Source organism: Lithobates pipiens, unplaced genomic scaffold, assembly GCF_037356315.1.
Source record: "Lithobates pipiens isolate NorthernLeopardFrog02 unplaced genomic scaffold, aLitPip1_a1.2 Scaffold_10, whole genome shotgun sequence".
Taxonomy (NCBI): domain Eukaryota; kingdom Metazoa; phylum Chordata; class Amphibia; order Anura; family Ranidae; genus Lithobates; species Lithobates pipiens.
This window is the reverse complement of record NW_027507686.1, coordinates 16,562,042-16,574,321: the sequence shown is the minus strand read 5'-3', so window position 1 is coordinate 16,574,321 and position 12,280 is coordinate 16,562,042. Positions and strand designations below refer to the sequence as shown.

Sequence of the window (12,280 nt, the reverse complement as noted above, 5' to 3'; positions counted from 1 at the left end):
GCTAATCACATGGTACAGATGGGCTGTGATTGGTGCTGTCTGTACCGTGTGATCCATCAGAGATCATCCGAGATCAACACAATAAATAATATGAATGGAAGCCATTGCTTGCGTACAATTGCCTTTTTTTTTTTTTTTTTTTTGTACAATTTGTGCACAGATCCTTTTTAATGAATGAATGCCTTTCTTTAAGTACTATTGTGATTGGCCATAGTTAATCACATGGTACAGTTGAGCTGTGATCACAAGGTACAGACCGGGCCAATCAATCGCAGAGATCGACACAATAGTACACTATGAATGGAAGCCACAATTGTCATCTGATCTGCTGTGACTGTTTACAGTGATCACATGATACAGGCCTAGTACACTGAGCTGTCACCCCTGTGGACACGGCAGGTGACAGATTGCGCCGGAGTGTGGAACAATCCTAGAAGGACATCCTGTGAAGTCCATGAGGGTCGTAGCACTCCTCCTCAGCCGTTCATTCATCTATAGGCCGGGCGGGAAGCGGTTAAATATAGTCACACAGATGACCATGCACTGTCTCTTCTATGATAAAATGCCCCTACATGCCTGCGAGCCATCTCCTCCGGCACTTTAAACTGAGCTGCATGGTGCAGACCTGCTCAGGTATAATGTAGATCAAAAATAAAAATAAATACTGCGCTAAACCTAAATCTACACTAGTACAACTAAAAATCGCTGCAGCTCAGTTTTACAAGATACACGTAAACACAATAAGATAACAAAAGGAAAAAAGCGGTGCACATGCATAAATACTGTAAATAAAATTAAATATAAACACCTATGAGTGATTAATTGATTGCAATAGTAGTGATAAAAGTTGATCTACCCCTCTAATAAATCAAGCATACCATCATTTATAAAAAGAATTGTTAATAATGAAATTCGAAAAATCCCAGAGAAGTGATAAAGTCCAATAAATGAAAAATAGTCCAGTGAAAACTTAGAGGAAGTAAACCCTGATGAGTTTACTTCCTCTTTCATTCCCTGCAAAGGTAAAGCATAATGGGCTACTATGCATCACATAGTAGTCCATTAGGTGTCACTTACCTGACACAGGAGCCAGCGAAGTCACCGCTGTCCCCTGTAGTCCGGCGCATCCATCTTCTCAGTGGGTCTCGCCGCTCCGCCGCTGTCATTGGGCGAAGCCGCGATGACGTCACTCCCACGCATGTTCACAGGAGCCACCACGTGCGGCATATCGCCGTTGACGGCGGCGCGCTCAGTGCGCCGTAGACAGCAGTGCCTGTCTTTCGGTAAATATATTTCTTGGACCTACAGGTAAGCCTTAATCTAGGCTTACCTGTAGGTCAAAGTGTGTTGTAAGGGTTTACAACCACTTTAATAAATACCTAAATTTCATAAGAATTCATGGAAAAATAAAAAATATTAGATTAATAGTAGCAATAAAAATGAAATGTAAAAAAATATATATTTAGTGATAATAATAAAAAATTGGTGATAATGAGTGTAGTGATAATGTAAAAATAAAAAATACAAAGTGTTCAATCTTCTGTGCAATAAAAACACACCAAGGATCGTGACCAACACCACACAAAATATGCGCTTACCAAAAGGCAAGTGATTTCATGCCCATAGTCAATCTCCACAGCGCCTCCTCAGACCATGATCACAGTAGGGCTCCCTTATTGAATCAAACAGGCCAGGACCGTCAACAGTAGCACATGAAGCAGAAAGGTAATACTCGGGATTCCAGGGAAATGAAAAGAAGACTCACCTTAGCATAATTCCATATAACAAACTTACTAAAAGTAAAGAAATACACTTGCATAGAAAGCAGTAAAAACGGCCATAAAAAATGCCGGCCGGCATGCAATCGCCCGTCCAACCTACGCTGTATCGCGATGACGTCAGCATGTCTGCCTGACATACGTTTCGTCGTTAAAAGACTTATTCATGGGGATCAGGTATAATGTGCCAGAGAGTGAACATGTAGCACAGATAACATTCATTTTGGTTTTATATACATGCTGAAGAACCCAATGAGAAATAACTAAATGACCTCCCTTCCTCCTGTGGCTCAGCGACCCAGAAATGGTCGCAAAGGAGACCTACCCGAAGGAGATGCACTGCATTTTCGTTGGAGCCCGCAGCTTCTTCCTCCACTCGCTCATCAGGGACAGTTGTGCCAGCATCACAGTGTTGGAAATCGGAGTCCTGGCCCTCAAAGGGGGAACAGAACCGGTGGTGATGACCCAGAGCAAAGTGCAGCAGTTTGTAAAAATTTTCAGAGGCAATATCAGCGTGGCCCCCGATAAAGAGCTGGAGGTGAAGAAGAAATTCAAAGTTTTCGTTGAGGCTCACGCCGATAAATATACGATGGATTTGTTGTTGCTGCCCAGCGCGTTGAAGGAGGAGTTACTGATTCTGTTAGCGAATGACCGCTATTTGGTTGCGCAGGATGATGCCGATCTCGAGATGAGTACTATGAACTCTGGCGCTAACAATCAACAACCACCTTGTAGCCCAGAAGAGGCTAGGACTAAGACTCCGGTGACTGAGCTAAGCTGTCAGCTGGACTCTTTATTTCCTGGTGTCCCTCAGTCAAACCAATCCTGCTGCTCCACTCAACAAGAGCGATTAAACATAAAAAGGCGAGGCTCGGAGAAAGAAAACGAATGCAGGAAAAAAACGTTTTCCTTGGAAAGCGTTCAAGCCGATGGGTCAATCATCAGCATAGACGACGACTCCGATGTCCCAGTGATCGAACTAGATTCAACCACTTCGGAGGATCCCGAAATAATATTTGAGACGGACCCTATCAGCGCAGAAAAAGAACATCGAATCCTTGTTAATTTTTTTAAGACTATGGGCTATCCCCAGGCAGTGGTTGAGAAGGTTATCCATGACCTTGGACAATCAGAGGAGCCCCTGAAACTACTGGATGAGATCGAAAAACGGAGCCACAGCCAACAGGTAGAAAGCATCGAGAACAATCCAACCACCAAAGAACAATGCTCGCACGAACCAGCATCTGCACCAAGACAGGAAGTCGCCATTGTCAAGGTGAAGGTCGCCCCCAGTTTTTCCAACGCACTCTTGCAGAAGCAGTCTTCAGGGGCGGCTAAGGCAGAGTCTAGATCTGAAAGGCTAGAGGCAGAAAGGACTTCAACAAAAAACTTAGGCTTTGTAGCCAGAGGCACGTCAAGTCCTCCGAGGCATAAGCGAATCCCAGCTTCCGATGCCCCAGGACCTTCACATCTGCCCCCTGCCAGAATTGTAAGGGAGATACCGGTCACATCTAACCATACGGCTTATATGCCAAACCATTGGAACAATCAAATTCAACCTACAGAACATGGCGGGAGGCAGGCAAGACCTGAACCATCTGTAACTGGAGTACAGAGATTTCTTAATTCCATTAAAACGCCTTATAAACTAGAACTGAAAAATGAGACCGGAAGAGAAGACCGGAAGCACATTATCATTGATGGAAGTAATGTAGCTATGAGGTTAGTGTTTTGCTCTTTTTATTTGCCTATTGTTGTATGCTTAGTGTTACTAAACCCAGGAGCCTGAATTCACTATATCTGGTCTCCCACGGAACATTGGAATGTAATTATTTTAGTAAATATATACTAATAATAATAATCTTATCAGCAGTATATAGAAGTCTTGTGACTTCTATCGGTGCCTGGTTAAAGCTTTGTAGGAGGAGTTTTTTTTTTTTTTTTGTTTTTTTCATTCTGCTATGACTGTCCTCTGAGGCTGCAGGACCCTTGACTCTATTAATACACACCAAACTGAGTATGCGAAGTGTTCCCCCAAGACTTCCGAGTATAACCAGCATACTTTACTGCAGGGATCTTCAAAACTACGGCCCTTCAGCTGTTCCAGGACTACACGTCCCATGAGGCACTGCAAAACTCTGACATTCACATACATGACTAGGCATGATGGAAAATTGTAGTTCCTGAGCAGTTGGAGGGCCATAGTTTGTAGACCCCCCTCGCTTTACTGCATATACAGACTGATTTTACTGTTGTGGGTTTAGTAACACTTTAAAATGATATTAAAGGTAAAATATCTTTCTCTTTCTTTTCTCTCTCTTTCTCTTTCTTTTCTCTCTCTTTCTCTTTCTTTTCTCTCTCTTTCTCTTTCTTTTCTCTCTCTTTCTCTTTCTTTTCTCTCTCTCTTTCTCTTTCTTTTCTCTCTCTCTTTCTCTTTCTTTTCTCTCTCTCTTTCTCTTTCTTTTCTCTCTCTCTTTCTCTTTCTTTTCTCTCTCTCTTTCTCTTTCTTTTCTCTCTCTCTTTCTCTTTCTTTTCTCTCTCTCTTTCTCTTTCTTTTCTCTCTCTCTTTCTCTTCCTTTTCTCTCTCTTTCTCTTCCTTTTCTCTTCCTTTTCTCTCTCTCTCTTTCTCTTCCTTTTCTCTCTCTCTTTCTCTTCCTTTTCTCTCTCTCTTTCTCTTCCTTTTCTCTCTCTTTCTCTTCCTTTTCTCTCTTTCTTTCTCTTTCTTTTCTTTCTCTTTCTTTTCTCTCTCTTTCTCTTTCTTTTCTCTTTCTTTTCTCTTTCTTTTCTCTTTCTTTTCTCTCTCTCTCTTTCTCTTTCTTTTTTCTCTCTCTCTTTCTCTTTCTTTTTTCTCTCTCTCTCTCTTTCTCTCTTTCTCTTTCTCTCTTTCTCTTTCTCTTTCTCTCTTTCTCTTTCTCTCTTTCTCTTTCTCTCATGCCCCTCTTTCTCTCTCATGCCCCTCTTTCTCTCTCATGCCCCTCTTTCTCTCTCATGCCCCTCTTTTTTTTATAAAATTTGTATTATTTATTTTATAACAAACTTGTCATACTTGCCTACTCGATGTAATGGTTTTGCACATCATAGCCCCCTCCTCTTCTGGGGTCACCCGCTGTCACTGCTGGCTCTTCCCTCTTTCGGGTAGCCCTCCAGGCAAGTCGCTTGCTACAGGGGTACTTATGCAGGCTCAATCCCGAGCTGCACCGTGTGCGTCTATTGACACACAATGTGCGACTCGGCCCCGCTCCCTTCTCACTGGAGTTGATTGACAGCAGCATGAGCCAAGGCTCCTGCTGCAGTCAATCTTCCCCGTGAGGAGGGAAAGAACATAGAGAGCAGCTGGATTGAGATTGCACTTCGGTAAGTAAGAGGGGTTTGCAGGGGAGCTGCGCACAGAAGGTGTTTTACCTTAATGCAGAGAATGCACTTGAAGGCTGAGGAAGAAAGAACTGGATGTTGCTGGATGTCCTCCAGGTAGGAAATGATGCAGTCTCTGCCTGACTTGCTGCATCTGTTGACACACAGTGTGGCTCAGCCCCACCCCTCATTACATTTTGTCATCATTGGATCTGATTGACAGCAGTGTGTGTGGCGCACACGAGAGCAGCACCGCTGCGCTCATGGATAGAGCTAGACCGAGACCTGGGCTCAGGTATATATTGGGGGGGGGGCTGTGCCTACAGTGTCCATACAGACCAAGGCATGGCAAGTCAGTCATGGGAAAAGATCTGCTGCAGGGAGACCACAGGCAATACTGGTAACTCGTCCTTTGTCCACCGCTTACCTCTTTTTAGGCACAGCTTCCAGAGTTCCGTTCCTCTATTAAGACCTCATGCACACTGATGTTTTAAAGCTGAATTCCAGGACTTTGGCCACTTTTTTAAAAAGTGAAGACACACTATTAAGTCCAAAGAGGTGCATTATATCTCCTGGGCTTATTTCTGTTGTTTCCATTTGACATGTTTATTGTCCTGCCGGGGAGACACTGCAGGGATCTCGGGGCTGTGAGAAGCACACAGCTATGCCCACCCATCCTGCCTGCTTCCCATTCACAGAAGCCTTTATTTTGTGAATGTGTTCACATAATACCAAGGCTTCTGTGATTGGGCAGGAGGAGGGGATGGGGGCATAGCAGCTGCAGTGACTTTACTGTTGGAGATGCAGAGAAAAGTCCTGCAAGCAGCTTCTTTGCGACACTTTTGAAGCGGTGAATACACCGCTTTTAAAGCGCCCCTTCCCATTGAAATCAATGGGAAGTGCCTGCAAAGCCCTTTGGCAGCAGCGCTTTGTGGGCGCTTTTAACCCTTTATTTGGCCACTAGCAGGGGTTAAAAGCACCCCAAAACGCTCGAACGCTGGTAAAGCGCTGCTAGTTTAAGCGGCACTTTACGAGTGTTTTTCGGGCGCTGACATTGTGAAAAGGCTCTTAAAGCACTTGGGCTTTCACATTGGGATTGCAGATGAGGCTTCTTTCAAGCTCTTTAAAGGCGCTTTTTTTTTAACGCTAAAGCGCCTGAAAAACGCCCCAGTGTAAAAGGGTTCTTAAAGTGGGTGTAAAGGCTCAAGGTTTTTTACCTTAAAGCATTCTATGCATGAAGATAAAATCATTCTGTGTGCAGTAGGCCCCCCCCCCCCATACTTACCTGAGCCCCATCTTCATCCAGCGATGTGCATTAGTGGCTCGGCCATCAGGGACCTTCCCTCCTAATTGGTTGAGACACAGCAGCGGCGCCATTGGCACCTGCTGCTGTCAATCAGCAAGTTAGCCAATCTGGAGAGGAGGGGCGGGGCCGCACCGCGGCTCCTTTTAAGAATGGACATGGGGAGCTGCGGCTTGGCTTGTGTGCCCTTATAGCAAGATGATTGCTGTGGGGGCACTTGATGGGAGGGAGGGGCCGGGAGCACCAAAGATGGACCCAAGAAGAGGAGGATCCGCGCTCTCCTGTGCAAATCCACTGCACAAAGAAGGTAAGTATAACATTTTTGTTATTTTTAAAGGGGGGGGGGGGGGGTAGGGAAAGACTTTATCACTTTAAATTGATACTAAACGCTAAAATAATTTTCAGGTGTACATTTGGCACCTTTCGGAGGAGGGAGCAGATACCTGTCATCCAGGTATCTGCTCCCACTTTCGGGGAAAGATCGCCGCAATCTTGTGCGGTAAACTATGCAATGTCCGGCCCTCCTGCTCCCCCCCCCTGACTTCTGGGAGACGCACAGGTCCCAGAAGACAGTAGGGACCATTCGGAAAGCACAGCACGACTCGCGCGTGTGCAGTAGGAAACAGACTTCCTTAGCCCCACTGAAGTCGTGTGCAGATCGCCTTACAGAGTCGCGCTGTAAGTCTGTTTTCCCCTGTGTGAACCGAGCCTAGGGATGCTGGCGCCTGCTCCCCGGAGCCGAGAGGAACGGGTCGGCTTCGGGTGCTGACATTGTGGGATCCCAGGACAGGTAAGTATCCTAATATTAAAAGTTAAAAGTTTACATTTTTTTTTTATATTTTTTTCACCCAGGTAGAATTCCAATTTTAACTAGTGGATGTGTATGGATTATTTTTGCACAACAATGATACCAGTTCATTTCACTTTAATATATTCTGCTGTGATGGAGCCCTGAATTGCACAGGTTACACTCAGACATATCGCTGATTATGTTGGTGATACAAAAAAAAATAAAAAATTGTTTGGGGCAAACCGTGCTATAATTGAAAGTATTGCTCTCGGTCACGTGACTGCAGCTGGTGAAGCATAAGAGAGGCATCATGTGATACATACAGGGTGCTGATCGAATGTATGCGGGGTGACTGCAGTGCAGATTGCTGAAGACCGTGGGAAGAATCGTCATAAACGCCAAATGTTCAGACATAGAAGACCAAATACTGAAACATGAGTTTTATTGAAAGCAGAACTGATGATGAACTCTGGTGGACCTTGTGATTAAAACCTCTAAAATAATATTATTCATTAATTTCTCTAGTAAATTGTATACAGGAGGAAAGAGGCCAATGATAGATGACGCAACAGGACATCCGATGTCTGTATCCCTCCATCTCTGGCCATCTAGTCTCTCTCTCTCTCTCTCTCTCTCTCTCTCTCTCTCTCTCTCTCTCTCTCTCTCTCTCTCTCTCTCTCTTCTCTCTTCTCTCTTCTCTCTTCTCTCTTCTCTCTCTCTCTCTCTCTCTCTCTTCTCTCTCTCTCTCTCCTCTCTCTCTTCTCTCTCTTCTCTCTCTTCTCTCTCTTCTCTCTCTTCTCTCTCTTCTCTCTCTTCTCTCTCTTCTCTCTCTTTTCTCTCTTTTCTCTCTTTTCTCTCTTTTCTCTCTCTCTCTCTCTCTCTCTCTTTCTCTCTCTCTCTCTCTCTCTCTCTCTCTCTCTCTCTCTCTTTTCTCTCTCTCTGTTCTTCTATTCTTTTTCTCTTCAGCTTCCATCATCCATTCATCTCATGTCTATCTGGTGTATTATTAAAGGGGCTTTCTCCCAGGTTCTTATAATGGCACTCAATTCTCGGTGGCACTTTTCAGCCTTATTGACGGTAATATTATGTTGGTATTTTAGGTCCATTACTCATTTGTTGCTCTTCATTTTAGCTCGGTAAACTCTCTGGTAGTGACACTTTTTTTATATCCTATTTTGATTCAGAAACTAGACTGTCATGGTAAACGCACCATACAGGAAGTCTACAACTGTGTGGGAAACTAGGGACTTGTAACAGATCCCCTGAGAGAGTTTTTGTAAGGTCTCATGTTCGGTCAGGTGGGACTGAGTCACATATGAAATGTATGAGTAACTTGGGGGTGTTACTAAACCCACAACAGTAAAATCAGTCTGTATATGCAATAAAGCATGCTGGTTATACTGACTGCGGAACCTAAGGGGTTAATGTCAATCCTCTACATTGTGTAAAAAGGCTGTTTGATCCTGTATACACAGACTCCTTCCACTGACTCCAAAACATTTCCGGATAACCGAGTCTATGGAGTCGGGCTGCACATGCTCAGTTTGTTGTGTATTGAGTGCACCACATTTTGCACACTCTAGTTTTAGTAAAATAACCTGGTTTGTATACCATCTATTGCAAGTTACTATTCAGGATAAGGCTTACAAATGGCAACTTGTAGTATTAATCTTTTGGGTTTATGAAGGAGGAAGTTGATTACCTCTCTGACAGGCAGCAGGTCCAAACGCCGCTCTCTTGAAGCAGTACGGGGTGCCTCCATTCCCTGCTGCACTCATTGGCTCCTTCCAGCTCCTACATCACTGAGAAAACTTTGGAAAAAGTTGAATTAGTGATGGATTTTGTAATTTTTTTTTTTTTTTTTCCCCTCTAGTCACGGTCTGCAACGCTTCTTCAGCTGTCGAGGAATTGCCATAGCAGTGGAGTATTTTTGGAAGATAGGCCATCGGAAGATCACGGTCTTTGTTCCGCAATGGAGGACAAAACGGGACCCCAACATTACAGGTAATGTCACCTTTATTTTGTGTGCATCATTGTGGTTCGGCTGCCTGAGCCCTAAAGGGGCAGCCAGCTCACAAGCCCATGCACAAGAATGGTGTCATCCTGCACCAGTCAATGAAGATGACCACAGTGCGACACCCAGAAGACCCCGTATGGAAGGTGCCGCCGTTGAAGGAGAGGGTAAGTATTGCAGACTTCAGTTCCATTCTATGCCAGTAACAGGATCTCTTTAAATTGACCCCCTTAGGTCTCTAAAAAAAAAAAAAATTCAAAAGCCATCTCCCTTTAAACGAAGAGCTCTTGCGCTCGTCAACTCCCCCCCTGTAAACGAAGAGCTCTTGCGCTCGTCAACTCCCCCCCTGTAAACGAAGAGCTCTTGCGCTCGTCAACTCCCCCCCTGTAAACGAAGAGCTCTTGCGCTCGTCAACTCCCCCCCTGTAAACGAAGAGCTCTTGCGCTCGTCAACTCCCCCCCCTGTAAACGAAGAGCTCTTGCACTCGTCAACTCCCCCCCCTGTAAACGAAGAGCTCTTGCGCTCGTCAACTCCCCCCCTGTAAACGAAGAGCTCTTGCGCTCGTCAACTCCCCCCCTGTAAACGAAGAGCTCTTGCGCTCGTCAACTCCACCCCTGTAAACGAAGAGCTCTTGCGCTCGTCAACTCCACCCCTGTAAACGAAGAGCTCTTGCGCTCGTCAACTCCCCCCCTGTAAACGAAGAGCTCTTGCGCTCGTCAACTCCACCCCTGTAAACGAAGAGCTCTTGCGCTCGTCAACTCCACCCCTGTAAACGAAGAGCTCTTGCGCTCGTCAACTCCACCCCTGTAAACGAAGAGCTCTTGCGCTCGTCAACTCCACCCCTGTAAACGAAGAGCTCTTGCGCTCGTCAACTCCACCCCTGTAAACGAAGAGCTCTTGCGCTCGTCAACTCCACCCCTGTAAACGAAGAGCTCTTGCGCTCGTCAACTCCACCCCTGTAAACGAAGAGCTCTTGCGCTCGTCAACTCCACCCCTGTAAACGAAGAGCTCTTGCGCTCGTCAACTCCACCCCTGTAAACGAAGAGCTCTTGCGCTCGTCAACTCCACCCCTGTAAACGAAGAGCTCTTGCGCTCGTCAACTCCACCCCTGTAAACGAAGAGCTCTTGCGCTCGTCAACTCCACCCCTGTAAACGAAGAGCTCTTGCGCTCGTCAACTCCCCCCCTGTAAACGAAGAGCTCTTGCGCTCGTCAACTCCCCCCTGTAAACGAAGAGCTCTTGCGCTCGTCAACTCCCCCCTGTAAACGAAGAGCTCTTGCGCTCGTCAACTCCCCCCCTGTAAACGAAGAGCTCTTGCACTCATCCGTAGGGTTTCACCTATACTTTCGGTCCAGTACTCGCTGATACCGATGTGCTCAAATCACATGTGTTTTAAACAGGAATGCGATATGAATCCTGTCTGAATCACATTCGGGGTCCTACGCCTCCTGTGTGAACCCAGACTGAAGTCGCTTAGGTGAGCTTGGGTTCACACAGGAGCGGTGCTGGAAACCACATGCAATTAGGTCAGGAATCGCACCGCATTCCTGTTCAAATTGCATGCATTTTTTTTTTGTTTTTTGCATTGCGACTTGCATGGGCTCAAATTGCACCGCAAAGGTATCGGTTTCGGAGAATTTGCATGAGTACGTTACTCTGTATCGATGCAACCCTGCTCGTTAGTCAAGTGGCTCGTGTCTTGTTTGAGCTGCAGCAGCAGTCAATGCATTCAGCGATCAACACTTCCGGGAGTGTCGTATGCAACTCTCCTCTATGGTTCCTTGGATCGCTGCTGAGTTACAGCAGTGTCTTAGAGAGTCTGAGGATGGAACGGCAGAGCAGATGAGCACTTGTTGAATCGCAGTGCAGCACAGCCTACTAGAGCAGTGAGCATTAATAATCTTCCTTTTGAAAGCAGCTTTTTTATTTTTTTGTTGTTATTATTAATAATTATATATAATTTTGCCGTCACAAAGTCACTTGAGTAATTTATTATTGCATGTTTTGTGAGATCTTTGCTAAAGAAAATTAGCAGTTTCTGATGAGCATCACTAATGAGGGGTGTGTCAGGTTTGGTCTATAACATAGATATCTCTTAGTTCTAATTGTCAGTTTTTTTTTGTTTTTGTTTTGTTTTTTTATTCCGTACAGAGCAGCATTTTCTACAAGAACTAGAGGAGCTGGGCATCCTGTCTTTCACCCCTGCCAGGACTGTATTGGGCTCTCGGATTGCATCACACGATGACAGGTCTACTACAATGTAGCATTTATATTGGTTTAAAGCAGAACTAAACCTTTCTATACTTTACAGCCAAGGAAGCTGCCATCTTGGCCTCTGTTTCATCTGATGTCGCCATGGTGCTGCACATGTCATCAGTTATGACACCAGGCCTTTGATGATTTGGCAGTTCGGTTGACGGCACAAGCAAATGCGACAGTTAGCATTACAGAGGCGCAAATGCGCCTCTGTATCATTTATGGCATGCCTTGAATTTAACTGTTTTGGGAAACCATTTCAAATCCAGTGGGTTTAGTTCCGCTTTTAGACCCCTTTCATGCTGGGGAGCTTTGTAGGCGCTAAAAATAGCGTCTGCAAAGCACCCTGAAAGAGCCACTCCTGTGTCTCCAATATGAAAGCCCGAGGGCTTTCACGCTGGAGCGTTGCGCTGCCAGGATCGGTGAGTATACCGCTCCTCCACCGCTCCTGCCCATTGAAATAAATGGACAGCACGGCTATACCGCTGGCAAAGTGCTGCTGTAGCAGCATTTTGCGGGTGGTTTTCTTGGCTGGTTGTAACCCTTTCTTGGCCCCTATCGGGGCACTTTTACCCCCCCGCTAGCAGCTGCGAAATTGACGGTAAATCGCTGCTAAAATTAGCGGCACTTTACCGCCGACGCAGCCACCACCTCTGTGAAAGGGGCCTAAAGCGGAACTAAATCAATTAATGGGTTTCTAAACCCTTACAAACCATTTTGACCTACAGGTAAGCCTAGATTAAGGCTTACCTGTAGGTCCAAGAAATATCTCCTAAACCTACACGGTTA

At 45.5% G+C, this 12,280-nt stretch overlaps 1 protein-coding gene across 1 annotated transcript in view; it reads left to right on the top strand.

The window, feature by feature from the left end:
• The window catches only part of N4BP1 (NEDD4 binding protein 1), a 43,097-nt gene that overhangs the window by 16,923 nt on the left and 13,894 nt on the right, over positions 1-12,280 (top strand). The window contains exons 3-5 of the mRNA XM_077451742.1: positions 2,066-3,500; positions 9,096-9,226; positions 11,387-11,483. Coding sequence (XP_077307868.1) covers positions 2,066-3,500; positions 9,096-9,226; positions 11,387-11,483 — 1,663 coding nt within the window. The remainder of the gene's footprint in view (positions 1-2,065; positions 3,501-9,095; positions 9,227-11,386; positions 11,484-12,280) is intronic.